This window comes from Vitis riparia, chromosome 10, assembly GCF_004353265.1.
Source record: "Vitis riparia cultivar Riparia Gloire de Montpellier isolate 1030 chromosome 10, EGFV_Vit.rip_1.0, whole genome shotgun sequence".
Taxonomy (NCBI): Eukaryota; Viridiplantae; Streptophyta; class Magnoliopsida; order Vitales; family Vitaceae; genus Vitis; species Vitis riparia.
Genome location: NC_048440.1, coordinates 9,719,955 through 9,744,007, shown reverse-complemented (window position 1 = coordinate 9,744,007; position 24,053 = coordinate 9,719,955). Strand labels below are relative to the sequence as shown.

Here is a 24,053-nt window from a genome sequence, read left to right as displayed (position 1 = left end):
ATGTAACTGATAGCAACGATCGCGAGTGTGGCCAAGTTTATTGCAATAGGTGCAATGAGGACGTTGACCTCTACCTCGGGTACCACTACGGCCTCCTCGAGAGTTAGTTTGAGAAACTAACACAGAAGAATCTGAAGTGCTATCAAATGGCAAAGTCTGAGTGGAGGAGATACGGAGGAGGCGAGCAAACACATCATCCAAGGACGGAACTGATGAACTACCAAGAATCTGATCGCGGACAGGCTCAAGATCCGGACGGAGGCCAATAAGAGTAAGAACCATGAAGAACTTGTCAAGCTGTGTTTGTTGAGCCCCAACATCAGGAGTAAGAGGCATCACAGTCAAGAACTCCTCCTTAAGAGAGGCAATCTGGCCAATATAAGTAGATAGATCCAAGTCCTGTTGGCTGAGATGGACAATTGCAGAAGCCACCTTATAAAGACGCTGGATATCATTCGTATATAATCCTTTGGCCTGAGTCCAAAATTTAAAACAAGTTTTGTAGGCCCGAAGATGAAGAAGAATCTTGGGATCAACCGATTGCCATAATACACTACATAACTGTGCATCTATCTTCCTCCACTGTACGCGGTCAACCTCAGGGATATCTGCCTCCTGTGTAATCAAGTGATCCTCATATCCTTGACCCATAAACCAAAGTTCAACAGACGCAGACCAGGAAAGATAATTGTCACTGCCAACCAATTTCTCCGAAGTAATCATAGGAGATCCAGATATAACAGCGGAAAAAATGGAATTTTTAGTAGTCATATCTACTTATCTGAAGAATGAAGTATGTTTGGATCGAAGAGAGCCCTAATACGGCTTCAGATTGCGGCGTGGCACCACCGAAAAAGGGAGACGGCCTCAGATCGCGGCGTGGTACCACCAGAAAGGTAGAAGAACACTTCCCAAGGCACGTGCAGGGATTGGAGTGGAGAAAAAGTAGTCGGAGCTTCGCCGGAAAGGCTGTTTGGAGGGTCAACGGAGACAAAAATCCCCAAAAGAGGTATGTGCAGGGCTCGGATGGGAGAACCAGGGAGGTAGGGAGGCTGGTCGGCGTCAGGCGAAGCTGGAGGAGGAGGCGCGTCGCCGGAAAAGGCCTCACGCGCCCTCACGCGCCGGCGCGTGAGATTCAGTCGCCGGCCGGAAATTTGCGCGTGGACGGCGCGTGGATGGGATTTTGGTGCCGGTGCCTTCACAAAAGTTGTAGATCTCCTCCAGGCGCTCCTTCTGGTATAGTCGGTGTCGGAAAAATACGTCGCCGGAAAAGTCGCCGGAAAAGCTCGCCGGAAAAGTTCGCCGGCGGTGAGTAGTTTCTGTCGACGATCCGAATGACCGGAAAGTATTGGAAGATGGGGAAGGTGACTGGAATGAAACACGGTCACCGGAAGGTTTCCCGGAGTTGATGACACGGGAAACAAGAAAGAATTAGGTTTTCTTCCTTGGCTCTGATACCATGTTGAGAGAGAGAGAAAGAAGAAAGACCTTAATTCTCATTAATGTAATATTCTACTTACAATTGAGAAATATATATATATACAAGGCTAGGAGTCCTAACTACCATACATGTATCCTATATTAACAAGGAAAGGTTATATACTATAAATACATTATATTCAACAGATGCTAACTATGATATTTGAAGCAGAAGACTGATAGTGTAACTAGGAGTGCAGCCTCAGGTGCTTTCAACTTTCTTCTTAGAATCAAGTATGATGAGTTTATTGCATATAAACCCTCAAGGCGAGCTTTGCCACTTGGAAATTTATACTCTGTGCTTCGTTGGCTGGTGTCTTTCGAACTAGAGGTTTATTAGCAGTATAGATACTGCTGCTCATTGCCTCACTCTTCCTTTTAACCGGAAGAAACCCACTTCCAACTGTCTTGGTATAACCATTCTGTCGATGCATCACCAGGAGCATCAAGCACTCTGTCATCCTGAATACAATACGAAATATTAATAGGACCTCCCATTTGAGCCAGCTGGGAAGCACAAGGTACCACCTTCTTGGATGCAGCAAAGAACCAGCTTATTGAAAGGGCTAGTGAGCAGTCCGCATATATAAATTCTGTTCCACTACTTGTTGGGAACCCGTAGTTGCTCTTAATAAATTGTCTGATGCTGGTGGTGATATCAGTTTCTGACTCAGCCATGTTCTGTCTTGAAAAAAACTCTCGAAGATAGAAGCCTTGACTGAAGATGGAAATGGCAAGAAGCTTTTATCTACGTCCATGTGGATCACTGATGAGTTTTCTGTCTCGGTAATTGACACTTCAGCATTATCAAGGACAGAAAGGGCAGAACTAGCAAAGCCAATCATCTCAGCAGGTTTTTCATTTTCACATACCCTCTCTGCAGGTGGATGTCGATCAGCAAGCTGAAAAGCCAGAAGCTCATGGAAAAGGCAACCATAATAATACTGACTAATGAGTGCAGTATTCCCTTCCAGTAATTTCACGGTTTTGGACAGTGCCTTAAAGATGGCCTCCTCTTCTGAAATGACAAAAGCTACTTCTAGATCTGAATAAACCTGATTTTTACTAGGCCACATATAACTGCTGCATGGGAGGGCAGAGGAGTTCCTGACAGATATTTTAAGACTCCGTTGGAACTTGGAAGGCTGGATAACTCAAAGTGATCAGATATGTCTAAGAAAAGGCGAGATCCAATTTTTCCAGTAATATTTAAAAGGTGCTCAAAAGCTGAGCTAGTGACAGCCTCAAAATGAGCAATCCCAGTAACCACCACCTGTGGCTTCAACTTTTTGATGAGCTCTATCATTAAATCTAACTGGCGTGGGGCTTCAATCACTGTGAGTACATCCTCTGAAGGATTATCTGTTTCCGCACTCTCAATTTTCAAGGATGTTAACCACTGTCTTGGAAGATGTCGAGTCAGATTTTCATCAACAATTGCAAGACGGGGTGAGAATAATCGAAGAGCCTTCTCAATTACCACAGCCCTTGAAGGAAATATGACAACATTATCAGCATTGACTGGAACATGGTGATATGTTCTCATAAAGCCTGCAATGAGATTACGAAACCGTTTGCTACCAGCTGGTGGCTCATATGGGAAGAATGAATTCCCTTTCAAAACACTGGCAAGATAAGCTAGGAATGGAATCTTTTCATCAGCAACAAAATCATCTTCAAAGAATAAATCTAAGGAACTGCTGATCTCATGGAAGCCATTTTTGAGAAACTCAAAAATTGTTTTCACCTGATTTGGTTGACGAAGTTGACAGCTGTAAACTGATAAAGCATGAGAAATGCGCCCACCGGCCTTCCCATAGGCCCATGCTGTTCGAGCACAAATGGGCTGATCTCCAGCAAGTCCCATGAAGAACTCAAAGCGGTGAGGACTATTCTTCTCGATTTCGACTAAAGCAGAAATATCTGTATCAGCAGCCTGAATAACTTTGGTCTGCCAAAGCCTAGTAACACGGAAACCACGGCGCTCAAACAAGCGTTTACAAACACCTTGTCCTGGTCGACCTCCCATATTGAAGATCATAATGCCCATTGGTTTGATGACAGCTATTCCTTCCTCAACTGCTCTAGCAATTAGACCCAATCCAAACTGATCCTCGACAAAACCCTGAAGTGCACAATAATTACTCAGTGAATATAGAAATTCCTCGCTGGCATTTTCTGTAATCATCTTAGACATTGCATCAGGATTTGGGTTGAGAATCTGTGGTATGCATCCAACAATCCTTTCAAGTGCTATACCACGATCTCTATAGTAAGCTAACAGATCAGATTCATGAAACTCCACCCTGTCCAGTAGAGTTTTATTTTCACCATCATAGATAGGTTGACCATTATCATCCAAAGCATTTAGATACAAGTTTATCCACGAAATCTTTACTGCTCTTGGATTGATATCAAGGCCATACGCCTTTAAAGGTGACCATTTCTCAGCAATGGCAATAGAAATCCATCCATTTCCACAACCAAGCTCCGCAACAGTCTTTTCCTTGAAGATAGAGTCAGGATGTCTATTCAGACCTTCATAAAAAGTAAAGGACCAGTCTTCTGGGATAAAAATGCTAGGGATCACCATCATTGTCAATTTCTTCCTCCCGCAGTAGCCTTTGTACTGGTCCAAAAAGATGTCTTGGATCCGGAAATGGAAGGTACTGAGGCATTGCTCGGAGGCCTCTCCGGAAGCGAACTGCTTCTGGAGATCGGACAAGAATACCCTCGCTGGAGCTCGGATGCAATGGAATTGTCATTGTTGCAAGTCATCGATTGCAGCAAAGTGGCAGTCTTTCCTCTTCTAGCAGTTAGTTGGACTCTGTGGTATCTCCAGCCTCGGCCAATGGATAGTCAGGAGCCTCTGGAGGACTCGCCAGTTGAGTTAAAGTGTCTGAAACAAAAGGTGGGAAATTCACAGGCATTAACAGAGAAGCTGCGTTTTTAATAGTTAACCATCTGTAGTAAACCTTTCTCCATGAAATTTCTTTCTCTCACCGAAGAACACAGATATTAACAAAACATCATTAAGATCAAACAGATCCTTGGGTTTAGGAAGATCTATGGAGAATTCATCAAAATTTCTTACAAATCTAGTCTCCTTCAAAAGCTTCAACTATCAAAGAATCTACCTATAGATCTTGCCAATTCATGTAAAGATATATTAGGATATCCCCCCGTTCAGTCTGAGGCTTGCCTTCAAACCCAGGGGATCCCAATTTGACCAAGATCGTTTGATCTTGCAGCTCAGGGACTACAAGGGCTCTAAATAATGAACTTTCCACAGAATCTGTAGGATGTGAAAGGCAACGCTCATCACACGGCTTGAGGAATGAACCAGATGGGATCATACACAGGTCTTGATTTCGCAATTGAATGTATGACCCTGTAACCATTTTGTATATAGGCAGAGCACGTAAAACTTCAAGCTTTTCCCTTCTATACTTTGGAGCCGTTAGAAGAGAAATCAGAAGCGAAAAGTGTACAGAGTTCCATACGCTCTGAAGTTAGAAAAGAATTAAGTTCAGAGAAAATAGACAACCTGTTTAGCAACCAGCTTTCAAGCAATAATCTGCCCTAATGACTGATCAAGTGCAGAGAGGTAATTACATTAAGCCGCGCATGCTATGAAACAACGTTTCTTTCTGACATAATCTCAAACAATTGCCTCGTAATACCCATGCATCCGAATTTTGAGTACACGTCAACCAAAGCCGTCTCCACAAACACATTACTTTCAAAACCACCCCGAGCCCAAAAGAAAAGTGCGCTGATTTCGCAATCTGGGTCAAGCCTGGAAACACTGCCTTCCGACAAGAGGACCTCCTCTGGTTTTGTATTATCTGATTTTATGGTAACCAAACTTAGCAAGTGCAATGAACAACCGACATGCCCTTCGGACAATCTTCTCTAGATCCCATACTGTGATAGCAGTTCCAGAATTTTGGAGTGTTTGACCTCTTTGCTGAATCTCATGACTATATTCCCAAGCCTTGGAGTCACCCCCATATCAAGAATTGATGGCTATGTGACGGGTTGGAAGAAAGGCAAAACAGATATGGTAGAGAGTAGAGGAAACGATAGGAAAGCAGACATGGGAGATTAAAAGAAAATAAAACCACATCTCATGATTTTTCAATAGGCTCAGGTTAGTGGGAACAGGCATGGAGTTATATGCTTCCGAAGACATTAATGACATCCAAAATCAAAACAAGGCAAACAGGCAAGTAACCAATCTCAACAAAGCAAATTGTGGCCCTTTTCGTCCACACAAAAATCAACAAAACAATTAAATATTCAGGAGTCGAACACACGGAAAAAATCAAATATAGGTAAAAATTCCAAAAGCAACGAGGTGCATACCTGGACAGCTTTGAGTTGCAATGGCTCTGCTTCTCCAATTCCTTTGTGCTTTTCCTCCAATACCTCTCTTTTTCTTCTCCAATGCGTACCCCCTCCCTCTACGTGTTTCTTTTTTTTCTTTTATATATGGCAGCCCCTCCTTGCAGAATATTTTGTTTCCTTATTTTTTTAGTCTTCTCCTTCAAAAGCAAATCTTCCCAATTTCGAATTCCCCTCCCAAAACTTCCAAGGGGAGTCCCACTTTCTTTAAACTCCAATGGTAAGTTTCCTTGCAAAAGCGTGAAATTTTTGAAAGTAAATAATTGAATGAGTAACCAAATAAGTAAACAAACTAGGGGACAATAATAAAAATAAATAAATAAATAAAAATAAAAATATAATGAATAATCAAGTTAAGAAAAACAATATAAAGAGGAAGAAAACAAATAAAAATAAGAGTGATTGATAATCATAAAACTAAAACCAAGAAATAAAAATAAACAAATTAATAAAAACTGGGCCCCACAAGTCATGCAGTCGTGTAAGTCATACAAAAAGTGAGTCTAAAAGTGCCTAATGGGTCAAGTGTGCCTAAGTGGGCCTAGAGCGGTGCCTAAAGGCCAAGTGTATCTAAAAGCTATCCTAAAAATGAATGAAAAGTCTAAGTCTAAATTAGGGCTGTCAAGAGTCACAATATGGGTTAAATAATTCCACAACCAAAAGTCTCTAAGGTGACTCAGAAAAAGGTAAGTCATATGAGTAGTAATGGGCCACCAAGAAACTATTGTGGAGCATTGAAAACGAATTTTAAAGACATGTGCTAAAGGGACAAAATTGAGGGTCTACAAATATGCTGTAAAGATGTACTCTATTAATTCGCACCAAGAGTATATCGTTTTGTCATCCACAAAGAAATTGTTGGTCCTAAGATGCAAAAAAGCTGAACAGTCTCAATTGCCTTGGAGACTTCATGCTATGGTTGTTAAAGGGACATCTTTATTTGAAATCAACAAATATAGTGGCTTGCACACATGTGTCAATCCTTACATGAACCAAGACCATCATCAGTTAGTGTTGATGATGCATAAGATTACCTTTGCAGCATTTTGCACCAATGTGACTAATTAATTTTTTTTTTAATTACAAGTATTATGGGATCCATATACAATAGATTTGATTGCACATCTTTCAGTTATATGTCAGGCTAACGAAGACATTTGGTGAACTATGTCATTTTTATTTACTTTGATGTTATCGAGTGGCATAGACCAAGGCGAGATTTATGCCAGTTTCGTATGCAACAAAGGATACCTCCACCTTGTTTGATAGATATGGAGCTACATTTAGTGGATAAGAGAGGATGACATTAATATGATTGGGCGACATTCCATGCCCAGTATAGTTCTCTTTGGGTTACTCATTATGAGTGTATTGTGACAACACCACTTGCTATTACTACCATTGATTTTTATGATCCATATATGCAGTGGTATTGATGTAAAAACATTTTTTAATGAATGTTAAACTTAAAGTATGTGCAAATGCCTCATGTTTCATTTTCTTATACAAATCATTGTCGTATTGTAAATGGCTATTTCAGATGATTTAGAGGAAACTCACTGAATTACTATTGATGTTTTACGCCTTATAAGAGAGGGTCATCACATACACTTAACACAAGAGCCATCCATATCTTCAGGGCCATCCATGAGACCACCATCATTGATTACGCCTGTTAGGGTACCACCAATTAGAGGTCGAGGAAGAAGTGGTCATCGAGCTGGTTAGCGACATGTACCTCTGGAATCTACTTTGGTACAACCCTCACATGTACAGGTACCTAAAGGACATCAGTCTCCATGTGTACATCGGGTTCTACCTCCCTCAATCACATATGACTCGACAGCTCCTATAGATGGCACATCACAATCTATAAAGATGGAGACTTTTCAGATAGCACAGATGGATCCAACAAGTATGGCCATCTACCATAGATGTTCACAACAAAGAGAAAGACTCCATCATGTAGTGTTGAGAGCTTTTTTCATGTTTGTAGAAATATAATAGTTTGGTTCATACATTTAAGTTTATATAAAATGTCAATTCAAATTAGTGATGTTATGTTATTCATATGTTTCCTTGATAATTCAAACAAATAAGACTCAAATGCATCCTAAGGCCCAAATGAAAGAAATTTTAACTAAACAAATTGTTACAATCATAACCTATTTTTCTTTCATATAATTAAAAAATTATACATTTTAACCAAGACATAAGTTCAAATCATACTTAATAAGGAATAACCTAAAATCATAATCATTGGCATTAATTTTCATATGAAAATATAAAATTTTAAAATAATATAAACAATTTGTTTAGTTATTTTAAAATTTAAAAATAATATGAAAAAATAATTTTCTTTAATTCATATGTGATAAAATTCATTAAACAAATAAATATTTTATTACCATAAATATATAAAATTTTATGGGAATGCATGTAAGTGAAATTATTTTCTCAAAATTTCAAGGAAAATATGGAAAAAAAAGGATAAACAAAAAAAAAAAATTTTAAAACAGCCGAAATGAAAAAATTTGTTAAGGATAGTTTGTAAAAAAATAATAATTTTAAATTGACAATGTAAAATTGTAAGAAATTTTCCCTACTCCGAAATGAACTTTGGAACCCTAGGTACACCTTTAAGGAAATTTTGTACATCGTTAAGAAATTTTGGTACATCCAATCACTTCCCAAAAATCCCTACAGGAATAAATGGACCATGGGTAATAAGATAGGGGTCTCGATAGTTCAATGATTGGATGTATCAAATTTTTTTAAGGATGTACCAAATTTTCTCAAGAATGTACCTAGGGTTCCAAAGTCTGTTTTAGAGTAGGGAACAACCTCCAATCACCTTCCAAAGATTCCTAAAGGAATAAATGGACTATGGGTAATAAGATAGGGATCCTAGTAGCTCAAGGATTGGATGTACCAATTTTTTTTTTTATGGATGTACCAAATTTTATGAATGATGTACCAAATTTTGTAAATGATGTACCGAATTTTATAAAGGATGTACCAAGGTTGCCAAAATTGGTTTCGAGGTGGGGAACGACCTCCAATCACTTCTCGAGAGTCTCCAAATGAAGAAATGTACCATAGGAAGGGAGATAGGTGTCTCATTAGCTCAAGGATTGGATGTATCAAATTTTCTCAAGGATGTACCTAGGGTTCCAAAGTTTGTTTTGGAGTAGGAAACGACCTCCAATCACTTTCCAAAGATCCCTAAAGGAATAAACGGACCATAGGTAATAAGATAGGGGTCCTAGTAGCTCAAGGATTGGATGTACCAAATATTTTTAATGATGTACCAAATTTTGTGAAAGATGTATCAAATTTTGTAAATGATGTACCAAGGGGGCTAAAGTCCATTTCGAAGTGGGGAACGACCTCCAATCACTTCCTAAGTTTTTCCAAAGGAATAAATAAACCATGGGAAAGAAGATAGGTGTCCTATTAGCTTAAGAATTGGATGTATCAAATTTTTTTAATGATGTACCAAATTTCCTTAACAATGTACCTAGGGTTCCAAAGTTCGTTTTGGAGTAGGGAACAACTTTTAATTAGTTCCTAAAGATCCTTAAAGAAATAAAGGAACCATAGGTAATAATATAGAGGTCTCGGTAGTTCATGGATCAGATGTACCAAATTGTTTTATGGATCTACCAAATTTTGTGAAAAATGTACCAAATTTTGTAAAGGATGTACCAAATTATGTTTAGGTTGTACCTTAGGTTCCATTGTTCGTTCCAGGATAGGGAACAACCTCCAATTCCTTCTTAAGGGTCTCTAAAGGAATATATGAACCATGAGAATGGAGATAGGGGTCTTGATTCCTTTAAGAATGGATATAACTAGGATTCCAAAGTTTGTTTTGGGGTGGGTGAGGACCTCTAATTACTTATCGAGGGTCTCAAAGGAATATATACACCATGATAAGTATGATAGTGGTTCTAGTTCCTCTAAGCATGAATTTACCCTTTTTTTTTCTTAAGGATATACCTATTTTTTATGAAATTAATATAAAAGGTTAAATACAATTTTTTTATTTATGAAAAATATATTTTCTTTTATATTTTATTTTAATTAAAAATTAAAATTTTTAACCAAACAAAAAGTTAGATCCACAATCAATTTGAAAGCATTATTGGAATGCATGAATAAACAATATTTTTCCCATTTTACACTAAAATTAAAAAAAAAAAAAAGACAAAGTTCTAAAATCTCATATCACTTTTGAGGGTAATTGTGAAACAATTTGAAAGCACTATTGGAATGCATAAATAAACAATTTTTTTTTCCCATTTTACACTAATATTAAAAAAAAAAAAAAAAAAGCAAAGTCCTAAAATCTCATATTTTTTTTAGTTGATGTATGGTTTTACACGAGTTCCCTTTAAAGATATTTGTGAAACCACAACTAGTAACTATAGTTCTAAAGAAAATTGTAAAACCACAATCATAGGATATTTTTAAAACCATAGATACTAAATGTGGTTTTATGGTTATTATGATAAATAATATTTTAAAAATAATATTAAAATCACAATACTATTGAAACAGGGATGGTTTAAAAATATTTTTGAAACCACATTACTAACCATGGTTCTACGGAAAATTGTAAAACCATGGTCTCTGACTGTGGTTTTAAGGCTATTTCTAAAACTTTTAAAACCACAATTACCAACAGTGGTTTTTTACACTAAAAAAAAAAAAAAAAAAAAAAAAGTCACATGGATGATTATGTGGATAGAAAATACTACTTTGAAAAATATTTTGAGATGGGTACTATTCTTACCATTTTTTTCTACAAACGGATCATTTTGGACTTAAACTCCAACTCTAAGCTACACTACATAGAGCTTTGGACCAACTGCTTTTATGGTTCTCTCTTTCGTTAAAGCTTCATTTCAAAGCTGTCATGCCTGTAAATGACCAAAGTCCATCCATCCTTTCATTTTTCTAGCACTCATATCCACTTTATTTTCCCCCATACCAAGCATGACACCTCTACTACAACTTCATATATATATTTTTTTTTTTCTCTCAAACCAAACACCACACTTCCATTAGAGTTTTATCTTATTATTCTCCAAATTGAAAACCTCTTGCCCTATAGCTCTATTTTCTTTCTTCCCCAAACCGAGCACTATATCGTCTTCATTCTTACCAATGTTGACCGTTGATCAATGAAGGTTTGACATGCTGTTAGTTTGTCTTGAGAAAATAACCATTGGAGTTGCATTCAATTCCATTTACCCCTCATGTACCTTGTCGGAGTTGCTTTCAGGTTTGAAGCTGTTGTTCCAATCTTGAGCGCCTCTCTTTACACTGTTGATGATAGCAAGCACACCATCCTCTCGACCTTTCTCACAAAGTAATCGATGACATCATTAGTAAGAGTTCCAACTTGATCATCAACTTTCTTGTTTGTGGGCAATTTGGACCAAAACTTGCATTCCCACCTTAAAAGGCTCTATTCTCGGTTCTACAACTCTTAGTGTAGCTAGAAGACTTTGGTGCTAGGTTTCTTCCTTGACGTGTTGATGTAGTGCCCCCTAGTCGATCTTGCAGGCCATGCATGTTATGTTTTCTGCATCTATTTTATTTTATTTTGTTTATTTATTTGTTCTTTTGTATTATTATTATTATTATTATTATTATTTTGGTGTTTATTCTCTTTGTATCACTACAACAAAAATAATTTATGGTGTCACTATTTATGGTGTCACTTTTAAAATAATGACACCATATGACTTAAAATTCATAAAGGTGACACATCATATAAAAATTTTTAATTAGGATAGATGATATTAATTTTAAGTTTAGTGTCAATTTTAAAAAAGTGACACCATATAAAATAAAAATTTTAAAATATTATAACTAAATAGGCCCACTTTGAGAATAATGATGGTATATAAAAAAAACTCATTGTTTCCACATTCCCACAATCCAAAAAAATCTCATTCCATAACCCATAACCATAACTTTCTTCTACCTCTCTTCTCACACCCGTAGTTCACACACAACTGCTCTTCTCTACTTTATGGACTCTCAGGTAACCCAAAATCTCTTAGATCTATCATTTTCTTTTTTTTTTTCTTTTTTTTTTTATTAATGCCAAAATCTTTATTAGCACAACTGATTTACATTCATTGATTTGGTATATTTGTAATGTAGATTGTGCAAATAGTGTTTTTTTTTATTGAGTTGGAGGAAAGTAAAAATTAGGTTTAACATTCCACCATATCTTTTGTTTTATTGTTAAATCCATAAACCTCAAAACGAAAGAAAATAAGATAAATGAATGATTTTTTAATATCTTTCATACTCAAAATGAGGGATAAACATTTTACAGTATGAAATTTTCTTTTGATCTTACAAGAAATTTCTTTTGATGAGATTTTCTGTTTGTTTTCTAGGAATATTATAGTATATTGTGATGAGGATATGTATCGGTGATATTTGAAAAATAATTTTTTAGAAAATTATTCTCAATATTGTCATCTCCCACAAAAGGAAAAATGAAATAGTTTCCATATCATGTTGGAATTAACAATGAGAAATTAATTTTATTTTCTATTTATTAATGTAAATGAATTGTTTTTTAAAATTTAAATAGAAATGAAAATTTTTATAATTATAAAAATGATCAAATCTCATATTTTGATTTTTTTTTTTAATTCTTTTACATGGTATTATGGTTAATATCTCATCTTGTTCTATTCATATTTTTTTTTTAATTCTTAAAATATGTTTTTTGTTTTTTATTTTTACCTTCTTTTCTTATTGTTTTTATATGCGTTCACCAAAATTTAGAGTAATTTGAGATTGATGATGAAATTTTCCTTTCAAGGTTAAAAAATTTCTATAAAATCCTTTTATTACATAAATTTTCCTTCCATAAAACTTTTTTTTTTTTTTTGAAAAAGATATTTTATAATTTTCTATGAAATTTCCTTTAATTTGTTTATTTTCTAATAATATTATAATATGTTGTGATGGAGATATTGGTTGGTAATATTTGGAAAATAATTTTTGAGAAAATTATTCTCAATATTATCATCTCCCTTAAAAGGATTCTAAAAATTTGTTTTACTTTTGTCTTCTTTTCTTATTGTTTTTATATGCATTGACCAAATTTTGGAGTAATTTGAGATTGATGATGAAATTTTCCTTTCAAGGTTAGGAAATTTCTATAAAATCATTTTATTACAAAAAAATTTTCAATCCCTTCCATAAAACTCTTCATTTTCTTCATTTTTCTTTTTTCTGAAAAAGGTATTTGATAATTTATTGATCTAAAGAATATCAAAAGTAAAATTTAAAATATTGAATATCTTTTCCTTTGATGTTTTTAATCTTTTATTATTTTTATTTGAACACATTTTTCATATCTAGATTTTTTATTAATTATTTTAATTAGAAAAAATAAATATTAATTGGAGTTATGACTGGAAAATTAATAATTTTTATGAAAGGTTCTTTAATTCTTTCTCATACTAATTTTTCTCTTAACATTTTTTAATAATGAATTAGGTTTTTTTTTCTTATATACACAATCTTCAAGCTTGTTATAATATCACGTCCTCTCATATTAGTAGTTGAAAACATTTTTATATTTTGTTACTAAAATTTTATTTTATATAATTGAAATGAAATTTAATGGACATTGTTATTTCACAAAATGAACATTAAAAAAATATTGAAATTAAAAAAATCCTTCCAAGAAATCAAAATATATATAAAAAGAATTAAATGTTAAAAATGATTTTTAAAAGCACAATGAATTATAAAAAAATAAATTTTAAAGTGCAGATTTTAAGTGGAAGATTACTATTTTATAAAATTTTAGAATTATTTTTTGATTTTCTAGTTTTGCTTTCTTTTTTATTTTCTTAAATTGTTTTTATTTGAGTTCAAATGTGACAGCTTCGTTATGAGATTCATTAAAGAGATAATTGTTGATTCTACAATTATTGTATTAAAGGTTTTACTCATTTAATGAATTGTACTTAGTTTCATACTTCCAATTATTATGATATTAATGTTATTTTCATTTGATTTAGTTTTATGATAAAAAAAAAAAACATATTCTCATGTAGAATTTGATGAAATTAGAGGAGAATTAACTTCTTTTGTGTTATAGCTAATCATGAATCATATTGACAAATCATGATCATGCATGGTGAGTCCCTTAGTTGTTATATGAATTTTCCATTAGTATTGTATAACATTACTTATTCTTTACAAACTATTTTTATATCAAAATGGGAGAAAAAGAAAAAAGAAAACATCAGTACTTAGATTTGTTTATTTTTTATAACATCAATTAATTTTTATTTTCAATAAAACTCTAAATCTCATTAAACTATGAAATGCAGGTATACACTCTTGGGAATACATTATGAAGAATAAAAAGAAAGGAGAAAGAAACAACAACATTTTGGGTTTTTAGATGTGACTCTTATGCCATACATTATAGGACATCAATGTTACTTTATTTGGTATTGAGAATTTTGGGTTTTTGGATGCAACTCTTGTGTCATTTTATGATTAACCGGTTTTATGCATATGAAATGCAGGTATACATGAATGTTGGAATGCTTAACATTTCTAAATCATATTTTAATATGTATTCACTTTTCTTTTTTAGTTTCGGTGGGTTTGATGTACTATCATTTTGTAAACATTTGATATACAAATATCATTGGATGATGTAATGTAATATAGGTTAATCCATAAGCATTACGAAAATATAAGTTAAATGTGATATGATTATTATATTTATGGACAAAATATACACAAGTTGATCTTATTTGTTAATAAGCATTACAAAAATCAATAGGCTAATTAATAAAAAACAACCATATCTTCCATAATCATTTACAATGATGTGACTTCATAGCTCAAAGGTGATGCATTTAACATGACACCATAACTAAAAGGTGATGCATTTAATATGACACCTTATATATCTCATGCAACTCTATATCAAATTAAGTATAACTAAAAATATATGGTGTTGCTTCTGAATGTGTCACCATTTATCTGCTTTGGTGTCGCTTCCAAATACGTCACCAATTGGTACCTTCTATGGTGTCAGTGGATAAGGTGACGCTATGTTGTAGCGACACCCTATGTTTATAGTGACTCATTATAAATGTCACCATATATCTTTTTTCTTGTAGTTTTTGGAGCTTGCATTTTAATTTTTTTAGACAACTAAGGGACAGAAAAGTTGGTTTCATCTAAGGCCTATTTGGCCGAAAAAACATGAAATAGTTTTGAGGATCATGATGAGAGCATTGGGTTGAAAGAGTGAGGTAATGTGGGAAGTGATCACTGATCTATTTTTTAAAGATTTCTAGAGGTGGTATAAAAGCCGATAAATCATCTCTATTATAAACATAAGGTGTTGCTACAACATAGCGTCACCTTATCCACTGACACCATAAAGGGTACCAATTAGTGACGTATTTGGAAGCGACACCAAAGCAGATAAATGGTGATGCATTCAGAAGCAACACCATATATTTTTAGTGATGCTTAATTTGATATAGAGTTGTGTGAGATATATAAGCTATCATATTAAATGCATCATCTTTGAGTTATGGTGTCATGTTAAATGCATCACCTTTGAGTTATGGTATCAGGTTAAATGCATCACCTTTGAGTTATGGTGTCACATCATTGTAAATGATTATGGAATATATGGTTGTTTTTTTGTTGATTAGTTTGTAGATTTTTGTAATGCTTATTAATAAAAAAATATCAACTTGTGTAAATTTTGTCTATAAATATAATAACCATATTACATTTAACTTATATTTTCATAATACTTATGGATTAACCTGTAATACATTACATCATCCAGTAATATTTGTATATCAAATGTTCACAAAATGATAGTACATCAAACACATCAAACCCACCAAAACTAAAAAAGGAAAGTTACATTAAAACATGATTTAGAAATGTCAAGCATTCCAACATTTATGTATACCTGCATTTCATATGCATAAAACCGGCTAACCATAAAATGACATAAGAGTTCATCCAAAAAACCCAAAATTCTCAATTCCAAATAGAGCAATGTTTATGTCCTATAATGTATGGCATAAGAGCCACATCTAAAAACCCAAATCTTGTTGCCTCTTTCTCCTTTCTTTTTATTCTTCATACTATCCTCCCAAGAGTGTATACCTACATTTCATAGTTTAATGAGTTTTAGAGTTCTTATTGAAAATAAAAATGTGATGTTATAAAAAATAAACAAATCTAAGTACTAATGTTTTCCTTTTTCTTTTTCCCATTTTGATATAAAAATAGTTCGTAAAGAATAGGTAATGTTATACAATACCAATGAAAAATTCAATCATATAATAACTAAGGGACTCACCATGAATGATCACTATACATCAACATGAGTCATGATTAGTTATAACACAAAAGTAATATATTCTCCTCTAATTTCATCAAATTCTACTTGAGAATATGTTTTTCAAACAAAAATAAAATGAGAATGACATTAATATCACAATATTTGGAAGAATGAAACTATGTATAATTCATTAAATGAGTAAAACCTTTAATGCAATTACTATAGAATCAACAATTATCTCTTTAATGAATTTCATAACAAAATAGTCACATTTGAACTCAAATAAAAACAATTCAAGACAATAAAAAATAAATCAAAGCTAAAAAAATCAAAATAAAAATTTAAAATTTTAGAAAATACTAATCTTCTACTTAAAATCTATACTTTTTAAATTTATTTTTTATAATTCATTATGCTTTTAAAAATCATTTTTAACATCCAATTCTTTTTATATTTTTTTTATTTCTTGGAAGGATTTTTTTAATTTCAATATTTTTTTAATGTTCATTTTGTGAAATAACAATGTCCATTAAATTTCATCTCAATTATAGAAAATAAAATTTTAGCAATAAAATATAAAAATGTTTTCAACTACTAATATGATAGGACATGATATTATAACAAGCATGAAAATTGTGTATATAAGACAAAAAACCTAATTCATTATTAAAAAAATGACAAGCATGAAAATTGTACATATAAGACAAAAAACCTAATTCATTATTATAAAATGTTAAGAGAAAAAAAATTAGTATAAGAAAGAATTAAAGAACCTTTCATAAAAGTTATTGATTTTTCAATCATAACTCTAATTGATATTTCTTTTTTTTTTCTAAGTAAAATAATTAATAAAAAAAATTGGATATGAAAAATATGTTCAAATAAAAATAAAAACATCAAAGGAAAAAATATTCAATATTTAAAATTTTTTAATTTTAATATTCTTTAGATCAATAAATTATCAAACATCTTTTTCAACAAAAAAAAAAAAAAAAAGGAAGAAAATGCAGAGTTTTATGGAAGGAATTGGAAAAAAAAAATGTAATAAAAGGATTTTATAGAAATTTCCTAACCTTGAAAGGAAAATTTCATCATCAATCTCAAATTACTCCAAAGTTTGGTCAATGCATATAAAAACAATAAGAAAAGAAGACAAAAATAAAACATATTTTTAGAATCCTTTTGCGGGAAATGACAATATTAAGAATAATTTTCTCAAAAATTATTTTCCAAATATCACCAACCAATATCCTCATCACAACATACTATAATATTCTGAGAAAATAAATGAAATTTCATAGAAAATCAAAAGAAAATTAGCAAACATCTACTTAAAAAAAAAAAAAAAAAAGGAAGAGTTTCATGGAAGGAATTGAAAAATTATGTAATAAAAAGATTTTATAGAAATTTTCTAACCTTGAAAGGGAAATTTCATCATCAATCTCAAATTACTCTAAATTTTGGTCAACGCATATAAAAACAATAAGAAAAGAGGTAAAAACAAAAAATAAAAAACATATTCTAAGAATAGAAAAAATATGAAAAGAACAAAATGAGATATTAACCACAATATCATGTAAAATAATAGAAAAAAAAAATCAAAATATAAGATTTGATCATTTTTATAATTATAAAAATTTTCATTCCTATTAAATTTTTTTTTAAAAAAAAAACACAATTCATTTACAATAATAAATAAAAAATAAAATTAATTTATCATTGTTAATTCCAACATTCCAAACCGACTCCAACATGATATGGAAACTATTTCATTTTTCCTTTTATGGGAGATGGCAATATTGGGAATAATTTTCTAAAAAATTATTTTTCAAATATTACCAATCAATATCCTCATCACAATATATTATAATATTCCTAGAAAACAAACAGAAAGTCCCATCAAAGGAAATTTCCTATAAGATCAAAAGAAAATTTCATGTTTGTAAAATGTTTATCTCTTGTTCTGAGTATGAAAGATATTAAAAATTAATTCATTTTTCTTATTTTAATTCATTTTGGGGTTCATAGGTTTAACAATGAAACAAAAGATATGGTGAAATGTTAAACCTAGTTTTTACTTTCCTACAACTCAATAAAAAGACACTATCAACACAATCCACATTATAGATATACCAAATCAATGAATATAAATCAATTGTCCTAATAAAGATTTTGACATTAATAAAAAAAATGAAAATGATAGATCTAAGAGATTTTGGGTTACCTAAGAGTCCACAAAGCAAAGAAGAGCAGTTATGTGTTAACTATGGGTATGAGAAGAGGTAGAAGAAAATTTTGATTAGGGTTATGGAATGAGATTTTTTTGGATTGTGGTTATGTGGAAACAATGAGCTTTTTATATACTATCATTATTCTCAAAGTGGGCTCATTAAGTTATAATATTTAAAAATAAATAAATATTTTATATGGTGTCACTTTTCGAAAACTGACACTATAAGCCTAAAATTAATATCATTGATCCTAATTGAAATTTTTTATATGATGTGTCACCTTTGTGGATTTTAAGTCATATGGTGTCATTATTTTAAAAGTGACATCATAAATTATTTTTGTAGTAGTGAATTAAGGGATTAGAGATCTTTTGGCTTTTCTTTGATTCTCTGTTGAGAAAAGGCTTGAGAAAAAGTGAGAGAGAGAGAAAGAGAGAGAGAGAGAGAGAGAGAGAGAGAGAGAGTTTGAGAGTTTCAAAAGAGGAAAAGCTAGGGTTGAGAGAGATCTTTGGGAAAAGTGTCTCGGTAGGAATTAGAGAGCAATAAAGCTTTCGACTATTTGATTTTATACATTTCGTCTTCCTTTTAGGTTCCATTTTTCTCTAATTATTTTGTGTATTTGTAAAAATCAAGACTAATTCTTTGGTTTTGTGTTTTCTTGGGTTTGAATAAAATTATTTTAGAACTAATTAATAATTATAATTCGTTTTCTTGTTGTTGATTTGTGTTTGGTTATCTCGGAATTTTGGAATAAATTTCTACGGTCTTTGCATCTTATACCTTGATTTGGATCATTTTTTTTATATATAAAAAAAACCCTAGGTCATTACTTCTGGCAAATTTTTATTAATTTATATCAAATTTGTTTGAAGGTCTTTTGATTATAGTTTGTTCATTTGTTCTTAATTCCTTAGTGATTTATATCAAATTTGTTTGAAAATAATTTTTTTTATTTTGTTTATTTGTTTTAATTATGTATTGATTTATATCAAATTTCTTTAGAGGTCTTTTATTATAGTTTGTTCATCTGTTTTTTTTTTTTTAATCCTATGGATTCAATTGTCTTAAAAAATCGAGATGATTTCCTGCTTCATCTGTTTTCTCTATAGATATTTGATTTGTTTACTACAATTGTAAATTGATGTTTCGTGAAGGTCTCTGTTTAAGAAATTCTAAATAGGTTATCACATGAATATTATAGATTTGTTGTTTAAGGTGCCAATTATTTAAAATTTATATAATAGCTTTCAAAATTTTGGATCTAGACTTTTCCTATGTTTTTCTTTGTAGATGTTTAGTTTGTTTTGATTATAATCATAAATTGATGTTTCATGAAGGTCTCTATTTAATAAATTCTGAATATGTTATCACATGATTAGAGATTCATTGTTTTAGGTGTCAATTATTAAAAGTTGATATAAACGCTTTCGAAATCTTGGATCTAGACTTTTCCTCTGTTTTTTCTATAGATGTTTGATTTGTTTTGTTGCAATCATAAATTAATGTTTCTTGTGGATTTTTGTTTAACAAATTCAGAGTAGGTTATCACATGATTAGGGATTTATTATTTTAGGAATGATGTAATTGTTTTCAAAAATTTTAGATCTAGGCTTTTCATTTAAGAACTGTTAACTTAATATTAGTTTTTATCATTTTATGTATTTAATTCATGATTTATTTAGCATTTATATGAATCTAATTTAATTCAATATACTGAGATTTTTAATTCTATGAATTTAAATGAACTTAGTTAATCTGAATCCTTATTTTACAACTTTCCTCAAGTCTTTATTAATTATGATGATATAGAAAGATTTTTTTTTCTTTTTGAATTTAAAATTGTTATTGTTTTAATCTTTGTTTAAATAACACTCTAACTGAATTATTGCATAAGTAAAAATTCATATTTTCTTTAATTTTTATTATTATAGGTTGGTCCAAATATTTTAGAGAATTTAGAATCTAGATTACTCTGTTTTATAATATTATGTTAATTTGATTATTATGTGTTTAATTAGTAACTCACTTACAATTTCTATACTGATTCAAAACATTTAGAATCTAGTTTTGTAGTTCTAGGGGATTAAAAGAAATTAGTCACTCTAAAGTCTTCTTTTCATATATATATATATATATATATATATTTCAAATCTTCATCAAGTTATCATGAATCTTATAAATCTTTCTAAAATCCATGAACTATTGTTTTCTTTAAATCTTTGTTTAATATAAATTCATCAAATCATTGTGTAATTAATGATTCGTTCTCTTTAAAATCTCAACTATTACAAATGGATTAGAACAGTATTGATAAATCATTGTTAATTAGGTTATTTCATGCAATTAAATTTACCATTTTCTTAGGACATCAATGACTTCATGTTGACTAAAATATAATCAGGTTAACTTTTCTATGATTTTAAATGAATTATTCTCCATTTTCCACAAATTTATAATAGTTTGATCTCACTTAAAAGTATGATGGGTTTTATTAATGATTTGGTTTAATCTTGTTTGTTCAAAAATCTTAATATGTATTTTTTAATTTTGGCAATTTAATTAACAATCAAGTAATAGATAAAGTTAATATATATTGATTTGTTCATATTTGCATATTTTAGGAGTTTGTATAGGGGAAATCAAATCTTCATTATTAATTTGATTTAGTCAAACACTTGAAATAATCTCTTCTTGATTTACATTGATTTTGAGTTAACATGATGAGATTTAAAATCTGGGTAATGATGCTTCAAGTTCATTGACCTTGTTCTAGTATGCTTTGATTGAGAACTTGACTGATGACATTCCTCAAATATCCATTGATTGATAAAGATTATTTTATCTTGAGAATGTAAATTGTCTATTTTTTTTATTATTCAAATTTGAAATCCTCCTAGACATTGTGGGAATTGGTTGGATCGATTTTAGATTTCATCAATTATGTGAAATTGAATTAGTGATTTAATGTGAACCGTGTACTCTAAAAGTGACTGAATTTCATATTTATAATTCTTGTTTATAATGTAATTCTTTCCTTTTTCTAATTGTATCTTGGAATGTTAATAATGATCGAATTCTATTCCTTTAAATGTTTGCATGGTTATTATCCTATTCACTTGTAATTTTATGTGATGGATTTTGGTGATATTGAGATAGACTTTTGGACTAATACAAAAATGGTTGAATAGATGAGAAACAAATGAATGAACAATAATTCTAGGAAGTAAGGATGGATGCGGAAAAGGTCGAGGAAGGTTAGGATATCCAAATTTTATAGTTTATGCAAGAAAAGGAAATAAACAAGAACAATTTTAATTAATTGATTATATAATACTATAAACCAATATTTTTAATGCAAGTGATTGTAAGCGATTCATCTAGATTACCATTTTATATGGACATAGGAAAGAAATAAAATATCAGTGTATAGCTTTCGATCATCATAATCTTGATGTTTTTTTTAGAGCCCTTGGGTAAGTTGCATGACATTGGGCTTTGGAATAAAACTCTTTATTTTAGAAAAACCTGATTTCCCATTTTCTTTTAAGACAAAGTGTCCCTCAATGTTTTACAAACCCTCTTACCCTTGTTTTCTTAAATCAATGAACTTCAAAATGACGTTTCATACATGTTAAATAATCTATTGTTTTTAAAATCAGTTTTGAATCATTTTATAATTATTTAGTTTTCCATTAAAAAAATAATCTAGTTCCCTTAGGCCATTAAACTTCTATTTTCTGAAAATGAATGCTACTTAATTTCATTTGGTAAGCATGTTTTAAAAATATGTTTTAAAAATGATATACACGAATTGAATTTCATTTATTTTAACAAAACTAATAATAAAAGAAGTGCCTACTCAAACTCGAGTTTTCAAAGACATGTTTTTTCCAAAATAAGGAGAAATTTTTTTTAGGGTTTTATTTCTTATTTTGTTTTTCTTTTTTTTTTAAAAAAAAAAAAAAACTAATAGTAAAATAAGTGTCGACTCCAATATTTATAAAATCAGTTTTTTACAAACAAAAAGCGAGTCTTGCCATCGAATGGGAACACATGTGAAAATGCGGGACTACATATATTCAACAAGCTTGGTCTCGGTAAAGTAGTAAAATTGAATTGTGAGATTTTAAGCCTTCTTAGCAAAAATGTCTTCAGTCTAGATAAGTTTTTATTTGCCTTTTTTTTTTTTTTTCCAGTTTTCCTAATTTAAAGAAAATGTCTAACAAAAAAGTGTCATTTTTTTTGGATATGTATATTTGTTCATATAGATCTTACCTTATTCATTCATTTTAAACATATCTCAATGCTCTATCCCTAAAAAAAAAAAAAAAAAAATTATCTTTGTCCCCAAGGATTTGAATTTCAAATATGTACGTAGGTTTTGGTAAATTTGAATTTTTTCAAGAAACATAATAAATTTTTGTTTTATTTATAGTTTATTTTTTATTTTTTGGTTATTTGTTACTATCATTATTATTATTTATTTGAATGGATGTTGAACATGAAAAGGTTTTGGATTTGTTTTGGAGAAAAAAAAAAAACCATATCTTTAATTGTCTCTCAAATGAGAAGTATGTTTCTGAACAATTATTATTATTAAGAGAATATATAAGAAAATGACTCACATTGTGCACTGGAAGTTTGTAAAGAGAAGAGGTGCCCTGTTCCTGGAACAAAGAGGAGAGAAACAATGCTTTGCTCTAAGCACCTATCAAGCCATTTCAATGGCATCTCTCATAATTTCCTTTTTTATTTCTCCTTGTTTATTTCATTTAATTGGGAAGGACCCATTTTTAACTTGTATTTATTTATAGGCATCACACATGGCTCTCTAATTCAAAATCAAGGACTCATCTTTTAAAAATAGTCTTGTGATTCTGAAAAAGGTAAATTTTTTTTCCTTTACTTGAGTTCATATATTTATTTTTTGTATAAGGTTTTTATTTCTATATTTCTTGTTTAGTACTAGAGTTGTGATTCTGCCGTATGAACCACTTGGAAAAAATAATTAAAAAAAAAGGAGAGTGTTGGGGATTCATAATCATTGCCCATATTTATAGCAAAACCTATAACATTTTTCTTGCCCTTTATGTTGATGAAAAAAAAAAAAAAAACTTTTTGGTATAATAATCTGCAGATTGTCTTGTCTCCTAGTTGAGTGGTAGATATAATATTCATGATTAATTGAATTTTTTCTCTTTTACTAGTGGTTATGGAGGATGATTACGGTGTAGTTTTGGATCCATGGACCCGAGTCTTGAGAGAAGGAAACTCTAAATGCAAAGTTGAATGTCGTTGATTGAAAGGCTATTCTTCAACTTCACATGTCATTAGGTTCATATTATTTAGGCTATGCAGTTCCTTATCATGGATTAAAGTCCATTAGATCATTAGTGAAAAAGGCAAAAGTGATGCTTGTGTAACCTATAAGTAGTTATTTGTTTTGAATGTTTGATGACTATTTAACTAATGGGTAGGACTGCTTAAGAATTTAATTAGCTAGTACATGTGAAATTTCAGTTTATACATTTTCCTATATGTGCATTTGTCTT

General features: G+C 31.0%; 1 protein-coding gene across 1 annotated transcript; it reads right to left on the bottom strand.

The window, feature by feature from the left end:
* Window positions 1–1,633: 1,633 nt before the first annotated feature.
* Window positions 1,634–4,231, bottom strand: LOC117923073 (methionine S-methyltransferase-like; the record flags this gene model as incomplete). The annotated part of the gene is given in 4 exon segments (XM_034841320.1): window positions 1,634–2,043; window positions 2,046–2,172; window positions 2,175–2,545; window positions 2,548–4,231. Coding segments are annotated over 4 exon segments (2,265 nt in total), but the record flags the coding sequence as incomplete, so codon positions are not given.
* Between the last annotated feature and the right edge of the window lie 19,822 nt (window positions 4,232–24,053).